Source organism: Microtus oregoni, unplaced genomic scaffold, assembly GCF_018167655.1.
Source record: "Microtus oregoni isolate MIOR12 unplaced genomic scaffold, Mior012 000019F_ref0000042, whole genome shotgun sequence".
Taxonomy (NCBI): Eukaryota; Metazoa; Chordata; class Mammalia; order Rodentia; family Cricetidae; genus Microtus; species Microtus oregoni.
The window spans coordinates 31,622,333-31,640,425 of record NW_024543078.1 but is presented as its reverse complement, the minus strand read 5'-3'; the positions used below and the strand labels follow the sequence as shown (position 1 = coordinate 31,640,425).

The 18,093-nt window shown below is 41.8% G+C and overlaps 1 protein-coding gene across 2 annotated transcripts in view; it reads left to right on the top strand.

Annotated features, from left to right (window-relative positions):
• Abca13 (ATP binding cassette subfamily A member 13) overlaps nucleotides 1-18,093 on the top strand; it is a 398,914-nt gene that overhangs the window by 106,612 nt on the left and 274,209 nt on the right. For both annotated transcript variants that reach the window (XM_041669712.1, XM_041669711.1), the window contains 3 exons: nucleotides 2,582-2,746; nucleotides 3,969-4,146; nucleotides 5,916-6,055. In XM_041669712.1, coding sequence (XP_041525646.1) covers nucleotides 2,582-2,746; nucleotides 3,969-4,146; nucleotides 5,916-6,055 — 483 coding nt within the window. The remainder of the gene's footprint in view (nucleotides 1-2,581; nucleotides 2,747-3,968; nucleotides 4,147-5,915; nucleotides 6,056-18,093) is intronic.

Below are 18,093 nucleotides of genomic sequence, written 5' to 3'. Positions count from 1 at the left end.
ATACATTTTTTTTTGGCCTTCAGGTTGTTTTAATCTATGGATGACCCATTGTCCTAATACTAGCTGCAGCATGGGACCAACAATCAGGGCTTCTGTGGCAGCCTCAGTCACATGGGGTTGGGAGTGGCATCTCAGTGAGATTTTGTCAAATAAATGGATGTCTAGAAGATCATGTCAAGTGTCCATGGGGTCAGGGTCTTTGAAACATTGGGCACAACATGGTAGTGAGGAGAGGGACACCAGAAAGAAATGTCATGAGGCCCTATAGTCAAATCTCTCTCCTTGCTAAGAGGCGGCATCCCGAGTATCTGAGGAAGCAGGGTTGAGCCTGGTTCATTCCTAAGCTGCCAAGGCAGATGTGCCTACCATGCTGTGGCCCTCACCTTCTTTATTGCCTGGATCTGTGGTGTCTGTTCTGTCTGTTAGATGCATCTAGATCTACCAGGGCAACTGTGGAAAGCCAGAGAGGGGTGTGGACAATACAGCATCCCTGTGCCCCTCCGTATACCAGCTCTTCATCTGATCCACAACAGCCCTCCCCAAAGCTGGGAGAGGCTGACAGAACACGAGCATAACATCCTCAGAGAAGACCTACGTGTCGGAAGTTGGTGCCGGTCTCAGCTCCCACCTGCCCAGCGCCAGTTCCCAGACTTGTTTCCTATTCTTAGCCACCATTTCTGGAAAGGTTTCCTAATCTCCACATACGAGCTTTCATGCAAATTCCCAGCACCCTCTCTCCCTGCCCTTGCCCATGTCTTTCTTAAAGTTCTACTGTTTACTCCTGACAATATGTCACGTATGCCATCAGAAAGGTTCAGATCTGCAGCAGGCCAACATGGCTGCTGGTGTTCCATGTTCGGGCCAACCGTCTTGGGTCAGAAAAGAGCAGATTTGCATTTCCAGCTATTTGTGGTCTTCTTCCCTTCTGGAACTTCAGGAAACCTCTGGAAATGTTCATCTACCTCCCCACATCCATACCCTTATAACCATATATACACAGTCTCCAAGAACAAATACTATATTTATGATAAGTGTACTTTAAAGTCAAGACTTGCCTCCATGCTTTAGATTCTGGTCTTGGTGTATTGACACTTCTAGCTGACATGCCAAGGAGCTTAGCTCTCTATTTGCTCCTCATATCCCCTCATCCAACGTTTCATTAGCCCAAGGTAGTGCCTGCTCCAGCATGCCCACATAGTGCTTCTCAGGGACAGCTAAGTACTTGGATAAGGGCCATCATACCTGCCAGGATTTCTTTGTAGAAAGATATATGAGATTGGATGTTATCTTCAGGGACGCAGCAAAGGTGACATTATTAACAATAGCTCCCTTTATCAGGCCCTTCCATACGCACAACTTGATGAGTGCTCACCGATATGTGACATTGTTTGGAGATGGGAGGGTGTTCCATAGCACACAGGCACATGCACTTCTGCTGAGCGTCAAACCACTTCAGTTCACAAGTACCTCACTTGCTGGCAGTGAACCCCAGAAACCTGTGGGGAAGCAGGCTCAACTATGTCAGCATCTCCCATGCCAGAGTCCCATTTACTTCCTACCACAAGTCAGTGGCTTCAAGGGGTGTCCTCTGAATGACAGCCCTAAGGAGAAAAGTGGGGGTAGGGAACGTCCAAAAGCCTCACGTGGTCTTTTGTTCCCCAGTCTCTTCTTTGGTAGTGTGCTGAGTTAATGTCCACACTAACAAGGCACAACAGGAAGTGTGCAATTGTGACTCCTGGCCTCAAAGCAGCTGTAGAGCCTCAAGACTCCAGAGAACAGAATTAAGAAGCAGTGACCATTGGGCTTCTCGCGTCAGCCCGGAAGCTGAAAATTCAGGATGCAGATGACCTTCAGAGGGAGGGGGATCCCTCTGATGTTTCTCACCTGTGGACAGAGGGGCTGCCTGCTAAGTTATTGTGGTCAGTCATAAAGTACTTAATTGTAAAACTAATATTGCAGATATAGTTTATCTTCATTTCATAAATGATCAAGACAGAAAAGGACCACAGTTCTCAGAGTCTGCATTGTGGGGGATATGCAAGCAAGGAGCGAGATGGGTGGTGTGTCAGGTGACCTGAGCAGAAGTCGGTCTCAGAGGGGACTTTCACTGGTCTAATTTGCAGCCCTGAACTGCTCTCTCGGGTGGACTCCAGGAATCCTTTCATCTCTCCAGGCTTCTCTTTGCTCATGCACCGCCCCAGGGTGTTAGGAGCACTGTGATGGAGCATGAGTCACACAAAAACACTGTTTTATTCTGAGCCTCTTCTCAAATTTCCACCTTAGTCATTTCAAAGATAAGAAGAAATATTTTGAAAGTGATTCAAATTCTAACCATTTGTTGCTGGTTTGTATTTTAACAATACTGCTATAATTTAATGTGCTCTGCAAAAACATAGTTACATCTACTCCAACACAGAATTTTTATAGAGTATAAAAAAAATAAACCTTTGATGTTCAGGAGAGGATAAGATCAAGACACAAAGTTGTCGCTGCTTAGAAGATGCTTGTGAGACCGGAAATAGTATTGATTATTCCATTTCTTTTTTTTTCTTTTTTTTTTTCTTTTTTGCTGTCCTGTAAGACTCTGATACCCTCTGAAGCAAATGGCTTGCTCAACTCCCTGTTGGATGTCATTTCCAGCCTCAGCTCCATCCTTACCAGAGCCCAGCATGCCCTGGAACAGCTCCCTGAGTTTCTTCACAAATTTAAAATTACCGCCTTGCTAGACATGCCAGACTTCCAACAGGTGTGTTTGATCCTCGCATGATGGGAAATGTTCTAGTTTGTTCTCTTTCTGTTTGTTCCTTTTTCCCTTGGTTTCTCTTCCAGCCTCTATAATTTTATAAGACCACAGTGTATGCGGACAAGAACAGGTTTTAATGACTCTGGAGCTAACTAGCATCACCATACTAGGGCCTGACATTACCTGAAAATTGAGAAGTGCTATTGATCTACATCCCACCGAGGAGGTGGCTAAGGTAGTTCAGGCTTTGTCTATGAAGTAAAAAAAATCTTCTAAGTCAATTATCAGCACAGATGAGATTTCAAGGGCCTGTTTAACTTCATTCTGAGAGCAAATTGCTTTCAAGAACCTTAGAACATTTATTTACATATAAATAATTGGCTTACAAATTACAGATCATTTTCTCCTAATGCAAACACAGACTTGAATTAGGTTAGTGCTTTGATATTTGTTTTTGCTTGAATTCCTTCTCCCTGGGATGGAATCAACCACGATAAGGAGAGTTAGTGGTGCAGGAGGGGTCAAATAGTGATGTACCCAGAAACCTTGCTAACAGTATGTCCATGTAAACTCATCAGTTCATGGCTAATTTGGGGGAGCTGTCAAGAATCAGTATTAACTTAGCAGTGTGAACACATGCCAAGACTATCCATTATCTGAAATGGTGATATTATTTGATGGACTGATTTATTGCTGGACAAGCGAGAAGGTGTGTAAATGTGCGTGTGGATCTGAGTGTATGTTTGAATGTGAAGGTCTGAGTATATGTGTAAATGTGTGTGAATCTGAGGGTGAGGGAAGGCATGCATGCATGAATGTGTGTGAATACGAGTGTTATAGTGTGTTTAAATGTATGCGAATGTGTGTGTGTGAATTTAAGTGTGAATGTGTGAGTACACAAATGTGAGTGTCTGAATGTGTGTGTGTGAGTTATGTGGTGTGTGTGTGTGTGTGTGTGTGTGTGTGTGAGTTATGTGGTGTGTGTGAGTGTGAGTTATGTGGTGTGTGTGTGTGTGTGTGTGTGTGATTTTCCTCTTCTACGACATATATTTGCCAGAAATAAAATCATTATAATGATTTCAGTGGTTTCTTAAGAACAGAAAAGACTCAAGCAGAGTCTATTCTTTCACTTGTATATCCCGTCAAAGATGGAACTATGCTTCCGGAAGTCTGGGAAAACAGTTTGAAATCACTTGTAATTGGAGATGGCTTTTCTTCTGCTCAGGTTTCACAGAGACACCAAGCCCAAAGTTCATCTTTGGCCTCTTTCCAGTCGGTGATGAGGCTCCTTTGTAAGGACCAGGAGACTTTCCTCAGCAACTCTAACATGTTCGTTCGTTTACCCAGAGTTAACGAACTCTTGGAGGATGACAAAGAGAAGTTCAACATTCCTCATGACTCAAGTAAGACAAGAACCACCTGCGCTTATGTCGGTTGGCTTATACAGTAGCAACTGGGCCTGCCTGTGTGGTAATAGCTTTTTCCTCGACTGACCGCTGGGGGCTCATGCTGGCTGGCATTAAACTTTCTTCTTCATTTTCACCAGTCACTGAGTGCTGGCTTGATAGTTCCCCATAGACTCTCCCAGGGCCTGTGGTTACAGACTAATCCTCTCTCCTGGATCTCTAAGAAATAGAGTCTCAAACATTTGACCCACCTGAAACCCCAGCCTCTTTGGTGCCCTGGGGTAGGCAAGGCTGATGACAGCATTAGGGATCATCTGGCAGTAAGCCAGTGTGTTCCATAGCTGCTGAGTAATTTGTATAGCTAGCTGTCAAATGTTTGGGTAATTTGGTAGTAAAGACATACATGATGGTTAATTTTAATATGTTTTGTTTTTTCTTCCTCTAATACTCATTTTTTCTTTGTTTTTCATTTGGGAATCTTGACTGATTATTCCTCTTTCATTCATATACACTTCTATCCGTCCGTCCATCCATCCATCCATCCACCCACCCATCCACCCATCCACCCACCCATCCATCCATCCATCCATCCATCCATCCATCCATCCATCCATCATCTCATCCATTTATCTCTGCAGTCAGTTTGTTTACACTGAAGACCAATCTTTATTGCTTCTTTTTCTGCATTTTTTCCCCAAATGGTCGTCACAGAAACTGTTAGACAACACCACAAGCTTCACTTTCCAGAGGGCATGCCAGAAGCTCAGAGAACATTAAATTACTTCTCTGAGTTTTCTCAGCTCTCAAATCACTGATGATTCTTGGAATCAAGTTTCTTGCACCGTACGTAAAATTATTACTCCTAAGATGAGAACTATTCCCATCTCAATTAAGCTTACAATTTAAAAACAAGCTGTTAAACACAGAATAACCTCTCTAGTCAGTGCTTCATGGATTAGTATGTAGGTGTATGTTTAACTTATATTTTAGGGGATAATTTTTATCAATTTTATTGTATTTGCAATGAAAGGATCTTTATCCCTTGTTCACGAGATTTTGCAACGATGAAATTAACACAGTGATCCAAACAGTATTCATCATACCTATGTGAATCATAAGGACAAGATAACATTTCCCTGTCAAGGCTCACTTTTGGGGTCAAAGAATGATACTGATATAATTGTTTACAATTGGAATAATAAATTAGCAATCATTACAATTATGAATTGCCTACGGATTTAGACAACTTAAGTAGACTTGTTATTGAAATCAATTAGTTTTATAGTAAGAGCCACCATAAGGAATTGTTTGAGTTAACATAGAATGACTTAATATACTAAAAGTATTGGTTGTTATAGTTTTGTATGGATGATCAGAGAGAATTCAGGAGCAACGTGTCAAGGGAACTACATTTTACAAAGGTCTTTCTATTCTCAATATTGTGATTATTGAAGTAAGACTTCCTTGATTAAAACCATGTTGAAAATAATTCCCAATCTCATTGGTAAGTATCTGTGCCCTCTGTATGATAGACAGAAGCCTAGAAGGTGGGGTCTTGACGTTCTTAGGAGACAAGGACTGCTAAGTTAGGAACATGAGGGTGTTACCAGCTTACTCCAGTTCAGAGTTATGTCATGAAAACATATCTGAGTCTTTTCTTTGAAAATTAAGGCATAGTGGATGAGTATGTCAGTTCCAGATTTAACTGGATATTTTGTATCAACCTAGGTCACCTAATACTTTCTTCCCTCTTCTAATTGTGGCAGCACCGTTTTGTTTGAAGCTTTACCAGGAAATTCTACAGTCTCCAAATGGTGCCCTGGTATGGTCTTTCCTAAAACCTATATTACATGGAAAAATACTGTATACACCAAATTCTCCAGCAATCAATGAGGTCATTCAGAAGGTAAGTTAAAACTAATAGGCCATACAACACACTGTATCAGGAAGAAATCTTTACATGTACAGTGAAATTATTATATGCATTGGGTTACAGAGCATTTTTTAATGTTGATTCCAGTTCATTTTGTCCCAACATTACCCTTTCACTCTTAGTACTTAGTCTGGATTTCCTGAGCTCTTTGCTTAGAGGGTGTCCTGGAGGCTGGGAGGGTTATTTAGAATCACAAATGCAGTGTACTCACTTAAATAGAAAAATCTGAGGGCAATTACACAGAGGACAGTTTCAGGTCAGGTAAGGGAACACAGTTCCAGAACAAAGCATTGGGGACAGATTTAATTCATTTTGCTTGATGCCTCTGACACGGAAGGGAGAGTTCAGAGGTGCACATACAAACTGACCTCCTAAATCATTTCGGTGGTGATGTCTTTGGAAGGACCGTGAGGTTTTATGTGACCCTGTGGAGAACAAGGTGAGATGAAAAGGCCACAAGAATCTCTGTGGATTTCTCATATTGTGTAATTTTTCTTACTTACCTTTTAAGATATTGTTTAGCTTCTCTAGTATCTAGTTACTAGAAGACCTCTTATTAATATCTGCATTAAATTGTGTTAAATTTAATTGTGTTCTCCTGGAGATTTTAACATGTTTCTTTTAAAATAATTGTCCTGAATTTTCATGGGGGTCATTTCTTGTCTCGTGGCAGGTGAGTTGTAAGCCTCCAGGTACCTTGAAGAGTCACTTTTCCAAGGACACAGGAACAATTTGATCTTCTTCTCAAATACACAAGACCCTGTTCCATGAATGACAAATACTAGTAGTAACTTAGAAGTGCAATGTGGTCATAGGATCAGTGGCTTATTTTTGGATTTTGTGCACTTTCAAGAGAACTAGGTTTCATCCCCTTATGATTGCTATGGGATGTCAAAGCAAGTCCCTTGGACACCTGCCACCCGCCACTTAGCCTTGTGGCTGCATAGTCCTTAATATGCCCCCTGTAGTAGTTACAAACTTTTTTTTAAACTTTTAAGTGTCCTTCAGGAGGGATGTTTGCCAAAAGCCTAAGTTTCTATGGACTGTTAGCTATGAAGATATTTGATGATGTCCTCCAGTAGCTATTTTGTCTGTCTGAAGCTCTGTTCTCAGCTCTCATTCAGGCATCAGACTTGGAAGGGATGCTCACACCAACTCTAGAGCCAAAAGCTGATGCCGGGTGATGTCCTCTGTGTATGAAACTTACTGAGGTCTCCCATAGTTCAGGAATTTCATCAACATGTCTCTATCTCAGCTTTATTAAAAAGAAGGCTATGGATTTTTATAGAGATATATGTTAATGTTATTAACATCTGTTTATATTATATTACATATTGTGTCATGTTTTTCAATGATGATATTCTCTTCAGAAGTGTGGAAGAGAAGGCAAACAGCTGAGGAAACTAACGTGAAACAAGACCATGATGCAGAGGTCCAGACTCCTGGACACAGGGTTGGGGACGGGGACACACCTTACATCAATGATCTGAGAATAAGGGTTTTAGAAGAACCAGGCAAGATCTCAGCGGTTCTTGCTTGGCCACTGCTTGAGTTTTAGAGGCAGTAATAAAAATGAATGTCTGCTCTGCTTGTTTACATGACCACAGACTATATTCTCTCTTGTTCGGCCTAGTTAATGTCACTGGAGACCGTGCACTGTCTTACGTTTGCACTCATAAAGCTGACTTAATGCCATTGTCCCTTGGATGAATTGTTCTTGCAGTCAACCATGGGCATTTAGTTTTTATGAAAATTGGTTCTGGTTCTTTAAACACAGAGATGCATGTCCCACAGAAGAGAGATACTCACTGCAATGCCATCTAGGCTGCTGGAATGAACGGAGCTGTAAATTGGAAGCCAGTCTCTCCATCACGGTATTTCAGCCAGTGATGGATCACGCCATTGGTGGTGGTCTTCTGAGGTCATAATGGAGCTGCGAAAAGTCCTGCTGCCCTTTGGCAACATAGCTGTCATCAAGTCTTGGCACAATCACTCATGTGTTTGTGAGGATGCTGATGTAATGCATAAAGCCCAGAGAGTTGTGTGCAGTGCGCTATACTCGATACTGACAAACAGTTATGCCACTGGCTTGTACATTTGGCATACTGTATGTTTTTTATTATTTTGGAGTGTCTTTTGCTTGTGAAAATGCCTTACTGTGAAATGGTAGGCCACGTTCTGGCTGCAGCAGCCCCACACATCTTGTACTAACCACGTGTCTTGATTGACCTGTATCATCGCAGTTCATATCGGTGCACTCAAAGCTGCGTGCGTGGCACCAAGCGGCCTGATGATGATAATGCTCAGAGTGGATCCTGGCCGCTGATGAACACCTGTGGGTGCTGCTTAGTTTGGGCCCTTTATTATTTCTTAATAGGTAGAAACATAGGAAAGTACCATTTTAAGGGAAAAAATATTAATGCAGATGGGTACTTTTCTACAGTTCAATGTGCGGAACTGAGGTTGGCACCAAGGATCATAATGTCTTGGTCAGGAAATGCGGGAAGGCAGTGTTAAGTACTCCTTTGCCAAATTACACGTGGTCTCGGGCACACTTTTAAAAGGACTCTTGTCCTCCATCTGAAAAATGAGGCATAGATGCCCAACACATGTTCTATTTGAATCCTTTAATCAAGTCAGGTCAGGGCACAGTCACACTTCCCTGTGCCTTCTGAAGAACCGGTAGGCTGCAATGGGAGAGAGTGGGAACCTGTGTAGAATTAGTAGATTGTACTGAAATATGAAAGTTTTCGTTTCAAGGGCAGCTGGAGGAGGAGGCAGTGCAGGAGGCGGTGCTGTTCAGACTGCTTTCTTAATTAAAATGTTTCCCTAGAATTGAGCTCTTCTCTTTGGTCACAAGTGCCCTCCTGGGCCAGAGAACCAAAAATGTCTTTTTCATTCGGCCAGGCATTTACTCTGAGGTCACAGAAGCAGATACTAGACGTGCCTATTTCTGTGGGCCTACTGGTCTGTGACTGAGCAGATTTCCGCAGACCAAGGACAGCTTGTTGGGGAGAACAAAGGGGGCTGATGGGTGATGGCCCATTTCCAGCTCTTCTTGCAGCCCGGAAACTTTCTATATTAGGATCTGTGCAGGGAGCATGAACCAAAGAGTGAAAGCCATGCGGACCCCTGACTGCTGAGTCCACCTGGTGACTGCGGTCACTTTACGACTATAGGGCAGAGCCCTACCTTATAAAAGACCTCAAAGGACCAGTGTCCTGCATCAACCTCCCCTCATCTGATTCCTGTCGCTTTGTATCCCTGTCACCTTCTAAAATGATTAAAGGGAGTTTAAAACTTTATCTTCTTGGTATGCTTTAGTGGCCTTGACATAGCGAATTTCAGTTACCTTTTCTCAGTTATTCCCATTTTCTGAGCATAGTGTCCGTTTTGTTATTATCCAAGATAATAGGAAGAGACCAAGAAGATAATAAAGCAGGTCAAGTTTAATATGGACAATTATTGCTGTAAAATCATAGGAGTAAGAGGGGATTAATCAGCGAGAGAAAGAAAACACTGGAAAATGCAGTAATGGCAGACACTTAGAGAAGTACCTGAACTTAGGGCTGGAACAGACATGTTCTTGTGGAATTAGTGCCTCTTGTCTGACTTGCGTTCCAAACTGCATTGGAGGGCTCACAGCTGGATGGACGAACAAGCCAGTGAGGTACCTGAGCATCTTCATTCTGGAATATCAGACGTATGCAACCTTAACATTGTGCCGATTGCCAAAGGAGGAAGATTACAGGGTCCATCCCCATCACTGAGAACAGGAGCAGTAGACTAACTTGAGAGTTGCAAGAAGCTAACTTGGTGATTGGCACAGTCGGTTGTAAGTTGTTTCTTTAGAGAAATGAGACTCTTGAGTTCCTATAATGCTCATCATCTCTCCAGTGTAATTTCTAATCAAGTACTAATTTGAACAGAGATGGAAGATGACACGAAGGAAAAACCATCCACTCTAGCCAAGACCCCACACTGGCTGGGACCCTTGTCTGTGCCTTAGATCTACTACTGGGATAAGCAGTTGTGATTTTCGTTTTCGGATGAGGAAGCTGAGTGTGAGGATTAACTTTGCCAAGGTCTCTCATCAGGTGGTGGAGGTGGAACTTCTACCCAGCTCTGTTGGCTTTCATAGTCAGCAGTTTCTTTTTCTTTTGTTTTTTTAAAAAGAAAACAAACTATCATTTTTTTATTATACATACCAATTCCCACTCCCTCCCCTCTCCCATTCCCTCCACTTACTTCCCCCAGCCCTATCCATTCCTCAGAGAGGGTAAGGCACATTGCTTTGGGGGAAGGTTCAAGGCCCTCCCTACTGTATCTAAGCTGAGCAAGGTATCCTTCTACAGAGAATAGGTTTCCCTATATAAAGCCAGCACAAGCAGTAGGGATAAATCCTGGTGCCATTGCCCAGTGGCCCCTCAGTCTGCCCCAGTCATGCAACTGTCACCCACATTCAGAGGAACTAGTTTGGTCCTATGCTTGCTTCTTCCCAGTCCAGCTGGTATTGGTGAGCTCCCATTAGCTCAGGTAGATGGTTTCAGTGGGTGAACCCATCATGGCCACAGTCAGCATTTTATCTAATACCTGTCTGCTACATTTCAGTGTTTTCTCTTCATGAGTTCACATGTGAATGGTATTCAGTTTCTGCTCTCAGTGTAACTGGTGATGGATGGAGAATGGTCAGAGAAAAAGAGCAGATGAGAGGATGATGGCTTCCTATGCACAGACTAGCTTCGAGCTTTGCAGTTGGGATATCAGACTGTGATGGGGGAAGCTGAGCTTTGGTCTCATCTTCCTATTGGTTGTATCTGAATTAGAGAGGATGGCAAACGGATTATGTTACTTCTGGAATTCTAGCACGAATCATTTTATTGTCTCAGATGTAAATGATTTGAGCATGAGGATGGCCACTCCCAAATGCGTTCTTGCCTATGTCTTGCAAAAATCAAGCACAATTTGGCCCATTTTATTAATTCAAGATAATAGATGTTAGGGAAGTTCACATTTCCGAGTGTATTGGCTATTCAATGAAAACCCGTGACTCAAAGTGAAGTTTGGGGTCTGCACTGCTAGGGTTCTTTCTATTGCTCATATCTTTGATGCTGGGCATCAATCAGGAAGGATTCTGAGCCCGCAATCTGTGCTTCCCCAGCTGGAGTACTGCTTGATTATTTAAGGACACAGACTGCATTTTGTACAGATTTGTGTAATATCAGGTACAACTTCCACCTGTCCTTAGAATCCTTGCTGCATTTAGAATTTCGTCACTTGGAAGAAAAGGATGAATTACATAGGTTAAGGGTGAATGAAAGCCATTGCTGTTCTTACCATTTAGTAACTACTAAAGCTCAGTAAATGATGAGTAGATATGAAATGCTTGGCTTGGATCCTTATGGAAGTTGAACTATGTCAGAGAGTAGACATTGCACAGGACTTGGAAGATGTAGCAGGTACTGCAGGGACTGTTCACATGTCAGAACGGTGTTTGAAGGAAACTCATGAGACCCCTAGGCAGGTTGAGGTTGTCTCCCAGGAGCCCTATGGAAGGAAGGGAATTCATAGGAATCTGCTTTCTGCTTGTGGACATCTATCTCATCAGTGATTTGAGAGTAAATCTTCAGTGGCTTAGCTTGGGGCTGGGTTTCAGGTGGATGAAAATGTCCAACTTGAAGTCATTTATTGAAACTCAGCAAGCAGTGTTGCCCAGGGTAAAAGTAATTACATTTTACGAATAGACTTGATGGATACAAATCCCTGTAAAACATCAGGTCTCTAAGGAAGCGGTGCCAGAAGGCCTAAGGATGTGCTTGTTTTGTGCGACTAGGAAAGATGGAAGCCCTTAGAGATGATTCCTTTGTAGAGCTTAGATGTACCTGGATGCCCATCATTTTGTGTTGAGATCCAGTTCTACCAGTTAATGTTCATGGCTATGAAATGGGAGCATGAAACGAACTAACCAACAGTCATGTCACCCATTGTGAGAGATGATTTTACTGTTCTGTCCACTATATAAATAAGTTACCTCCATTAGATAGAAGATTGACTCTTGATTTTTAATAAGTTAGTGACTGAATCAGGACTCAAACTAATGACCTTGGAATCAATAAATTTCTTAGAGTTACCTGGTTATTCTGTCCCCATTGAAGGAATGCCATGCCCTCTTTCTGGGAAGGTCAGTGTCCAGACATGTTTTGTTAATGGGACTACTGACTTTCCTCCTATCAGAGGCCCTACAAGCCTCACAGCCTTCAGGGAGATTATCCGTGAAAGGGGAAGAGTGAAACTTGGTTCAGCACCATTTTTGCTGGCACTGGGTCAAAACTTACAGAGTTTGATCTCGTGGTTTATTTTTCTTGCACATTGAAGGACAGTAGAACTTTGGGGAAAGGTTTCCATGTGACATTTAGCACAACAGCTTTAGGCTTAGCTAGCTAACAACTACCTAGCAAAGTAGCAAAGCACCTGTGACCATTACAATAAGAATGAGTTCTATTGGGTGATAAACAGAACTCAGGGCAAGGCCTCAGGAGGAAGGATTTGTAATAATCATAAGGGTAGACTCTATTGGTAGGGGATGCCAAGTCATGGGACCTCTTTCATAAAGATGACTTCTACTCGCTCAGAGACTAAGTGAAGGACATGGGCCTAAAAATGCCCTAGATATTGGGAATTCAGGCTCTATAGAATATCAAAAAAGTCACCAGGTTGTCAGGCAACATTCACTCCAGCCTTCTTGGGGACCAGGCATCTTTCATTTCCTTCTATTGAAAAAATAGGCCTGCTTGATTGACAGTCCTGGTTACTCCAATGGTTTCTTTAGGCTGAGCTTCCTATATTCTCCTACCATCAGCCCTTCCAGATCCATTCCATCATTCATCTATGTGTCCACCTGTCTATCTGCCCATCCATCCATCCATCCATCCAGGCATGCAGCCATCTGGTCAGTGTGGACAAGATGTTGGCTTTTTCTACTATGAAGTAGGCTGAGTAGAAACTGAGGGATGCTCTTTCTTGGCAGGGAAGGGAGAAAGCTACTTTCATTTGTTCTGAGTGTCTCCAGTTTTATATTATTAGAATCCCTCAGTCTCCTTGGAATGGTGAGAGAAGCTGACTAAGAAGGAGCATGCATAAGTAGAATATTAGATATAGCAAATAAAAATGTAAGCTCAGAGATGATATCTTATGCTATGACCCAGTCACCTTGTAATTTCCCATCTATATTAAAAGAATAACTACAGGAAAAATAGGCTCATGTTAACTACTGAAACAGTAGACGCATTTGCTGAATTTCATTCCTTAAAAGCAGCTCTTTCCCTTTCTTTTCTGCTCCTCTCCTCTCCTCTCCTCTCCTCTCCTCTCCTCTCCTCTCCTCTCTTCTCCTCTCCTCTTCTCTTCTCTCCACACCTCTCCTCTATCCTTCTGTTATAGTACTTCCTTATTCAGTAGGCAATTTCAATTGGTCTTCTGAATCTTTACAGATCAGCCTTTGTCTGTGAGCTCACTGAGTGTTTGCATGCACTGTCAGGAGTAACAGGAGGGTCCCATAGGGTCCCATACCCCTGTAATGAATTCCTCAGATCCCGGTGTTGCTGAGATTTACTATTTTACCAAGTTCTAGTTTTCCTTCTGCCCATGTGTGTTTCTACATATGAGTATTTAGTTTTGGGGAGTCATCACTGTGTAAGTTCATGTAGCTACCTCAGGTCAGAGACATAGAGAGCCCATCATTGCAGGGTTCCTGGTATTATCCTTTTATACCTATCCATACCGTGTCCTTTCTACTTGTCTCCAAGTCCTTAGCCTGAAGACTCCTGATCTGTATTGTACTTCATTATTTCTAAGTTGTTAAAGGGATGGGATAATGTAGTGTGTAAGTGCTGGGTGTTGACCTATTTTCATATAGCACAATTCCCTAAAATTTTGTGTGTAAAATCCTTCTTACTGACTAATATTCCTTGGTAACACATGGGCCACAGCCTTCTGTTGGTGCTGTTAGTTGTTTCTTTTAAACATTGTTCATCAGACGGAGTGATATCTACGTTATTCCTTGTGTTTAGCCATCATATTTTTGTTTCTTTTTTCTTGCATTCCTGTAGATTATTTAGCGTTTCATAGAATTTTCTATTGTGAAAACATTGATTTTAGAGTTCTGTTCTTGGAAAAGAGTTCATTTATTATGTTTTTTTGGTGTACCTCTTTGTACAGTGTTCTTCGTGGCAGTTATGAGGGTTATGACTCACATTCAGGTCAGGCACACTAGCGTTGACATTGTACCACTTTGAGTCCCGCCAGAAGCTCGTTTTTGTTTAGAGCATCTTACCCTCTGCTATTTATTCTCTGTATAATGCCTGCAGGAGTGTACATAGAATTGGAGCATGTTGTCACTTCACTTGTCTTAATGGAGACCACAGCTTAGCATGTGTTTTTTTATCCCTAGCACACTGCCTGTTTATCTTTATGGTCACATGCTTACTAGTAGCTGTGGCTTCCTGCTACTCTGCCTCATAAGAGAGGGTCAGACTGTGTGTTGGTATTCTGAGGAAAGGTTGAAGCTTAGTTTCAAGTACAGTTGCTATGGAACATATGGACGTTTTCATCATTGTTAAGTTAAAAAATCATGTCCAGCCTTCACAAGTATGGGTCTGTACTGGAGCATGGGCTGCCTACCACTGTCTATGATGCCAGAGAAGACCATCTTTCCTCTAGAGAGCCATCACCAGATGGCCATGCTTCTTAAGCCAGGGGTGAGACCCTCTGAGTCCCTCAGTTGGACTTGCTAGAATTTTGGGTGACTTGACCTTGCACACATCTTACACGGACAACCTCTATGCTCAGCTCTCTGCCGTTGTTCTGAGTTCCTGTGTGCAGCACCTCTGTCATGGCCAGTAGACAGCTCTTCACAGCTTTCCTCCCCATCCTCCGGCTCTCCATGCTTCCCACTCCCTCTCCTATGATGCCTTGGGGGGAGGGCAGGATGTTGATATCGTTCCACTTTTGTGTATAGACGTAAACACTTGGAAGTCAATTTCCTAGCATGGACATTTAGCAAAATAACAATAGCGAGTTCCCCGCTAGTACCTGTCACCTTCATGTTCTTGGGCTTTGGATCAGATTTCCCGTACCAGACATGAACTCCCTCCTGTGGAGTGGGGTTCAAGGTTGATCAGAAAGCATTTGGTTAACTCCATAATAGTATTGTCGGTATTGCAGCAGTGGGCACATTTTGCCTGACAGGTTGGGATCACAACACACACCATCCAGCAATGGGTGTATTGATGCATTTAATTCCCCAGCAGCCTGCACAGCAACTGCTGACACAGAAACCCAAGAGCAGGGATGATGCTTCCTGTTAGAGACTGATTTCTCTACTTCCTGCAACCAAACTCATGTTTGAGCCAGGGTCTCCCTGTACCCTGTGCTCATTGATTTGTCTAGTCTGGCTGACCAGCATGCTCCAGGGATCCCTGTGGTTCTGCCCCACAAGTGCTGGGATTTCAAGAGCGTGTCCCCATCCCCAGCTGTTGACATGGGTTCTGGGGATCAAAACTCAGGTCCTGATATTTGTGAGGCAAGGATTTTTCTAACTGAGCATTTTTTCTGGTCCCTGTTTTTATTATTATTATGTATCTATTTTTAGCTCATAACACTCGAAGGTCATGCTCTTGGAGACAGGTAGCCTCTTCAGTTTGGTCGCTGATTTTAGACCTTTCCCATCAATGCAACTAACATGTGGTTTGTGGATGAGGATTTCTTACAGCGTCTTGGAAATTTTTCTTTTTGTTTCTGACATATATCTTACTAGAACATAAAAACAAGCATCATATATCAGTACATGCTATAAGGAACTTTTTCATTTGATAGCTTTCCTGATGTTATTACATATAAATTAGCCTGAATTTTAAGATTATTTTATATTTTTCAAGATGTCATCGTTAGTTTCAATTGTCAGTTTGACCCAACCCAGAGTTACCCAGAAGAGGGAAACTTAATTGAGGAATTGCCTAGATCAGATTGGCCTGACGCCTTGTCTGGGGAACATTTTCTTAATTGCTGATTGATCTAATAGGGCCCTATGGATGGTGCCATTCCTACACAGGTGGGCCTGAACCCTATGAGAAAGGTAACGGAGCAAGCTAGAGCAAGCAAGTCAGTCAGTGTTCTTCTGTGCTCTCTACTTTAGTTCCTCCCCAGGCATCCCTCAAAGATGGGCTGGAACCTGGAAGCCAATAAAACTTTTCCTCTCCAAGTAGCTTTTGGTCATGGTGTTAATCACAGCAACAGAAAGCAAACTGGGATTCAGCATGTATTGCCTCATTAGCTGACTTAGATGAACTGAACGCCATTAATTCAGCAAATATTAAATAACTGAGAACTGGGCTTCTTAGAGATTTACACATTTTGTTATTTATGTTGAGGAATCTCTCATTGTTCTTTCTGTAAGTCATTTAGGTTTTCCTTTTATCTTGACCAATTTCTTTATTCTTTTTTTCCTTAGATATTCTGTTTTATGTTTTTTACTTATATATTTTAAATTTTTTTATTTGTTGAAATTATAATTATATGATTTCCTCCATTTCCACCCTTTGACCCCTCTCAACTACTGTCATGCCCCACCTTGCCTTCTCTCAAATTAGAAAATATTTTAGCACACTGTAAAGGCCAGTGAGCTGGGGAGAAGCAAGGATATTACCTAACTTTCTGACTTTCCTTATCATTTTATTTATGTGTTAGTTGCATGATGAACTTCTACCTTTCAGTTTGATAACAAGTGTATTTAGATCTGGACTTTGACTATACCCAGTACATAGCTAATAGTATTCTAATTTTCTATGAAATAATTTATTCAATACTTTTTTGTTGTTGTTGTTTTTCAACACAGGGTTTTTCTGTGTAGCTTTGGTGCCTGTCCTGGGACTGCCTCTTGTAGACCAGGTTGGCCTCTAACTAACAGAGATCCGCCTGCCTCTGCCTCCCGAGTGCTGGGATTAAAGGTGTGCGCCACCACCACTTGTCTGCAATACATTCTTAAAACTTAAGGAAATATGATTAATGATAACATTTTAAAATTTAAAATTATTTGCATGAAATTTTGATAAAAGTTAATAAAGCATATATAAATAATTTGTTATTTGAAGTGGATTTGTGGTAAATTTTTGGGGTTTTGGAATGTCAGGATGTAATATATAAGTTAGCGTATCTTGATTTATTGAATTTGTTATCAATTTCTATCTATATCTATGTATATTCACATACTTATATGGATTTATCTGTGTTTTTAGGTATTCCCTATATCAGAGTTAAGAATTTTTATAATCCACTAAATTATCTGCATTTATAATGCATCCTCCCTCTTCATGCCTGTGTGATTTTTTTTTAGCAGCATGCTGAGCATTTGGTATGCACTCCATCTTCTGCCAAAGCAGCAATGTATTAATTTAGCTTAGTGCTTACAACACTCTCTGCCCGTATTTTTCCTGAATACTGAAATTAAGCGTTTGAGGCTTCCACGGTTGGCTGCAGCGAATGTTCTTTATTTCCCATGCTGCCAAGAGAGGTTCCCATGCTGCCAAGAGAGGTTCCCAGTGACCCTTGGGAGAAATGACAGGACTCCCAAGCTTTCCTTCCTTGTTGCTCTTTTGATATTATGAAAGACCATTTTCAGTATTAGATATAATTGTTGCAACTGTCATCATTTTTGGATACTACTTTTCATTTATTTAAGTTTTCTCTAGATAGATTCTCTTTATCCTGAGAGGAAGAAGGTATGAACATTTTTATGGGTTTGTGACTGTGCATGATTTTACAACATCAAATTATTTTTGAAGAATAGTGTAGGAATGCACTCTGCCAGCAGCAATAAAGGACTAACATTTAATCTCTACTGGTGCTGGAAAACAAACTTATGGCTATTAGTTGAGGACATATTTCGGAATAGGAGGAGATATGTGCAAATGTATTTTGCTAAGTAAGTACGAAGACATTTGCTCTGCACGCCAGTGGGC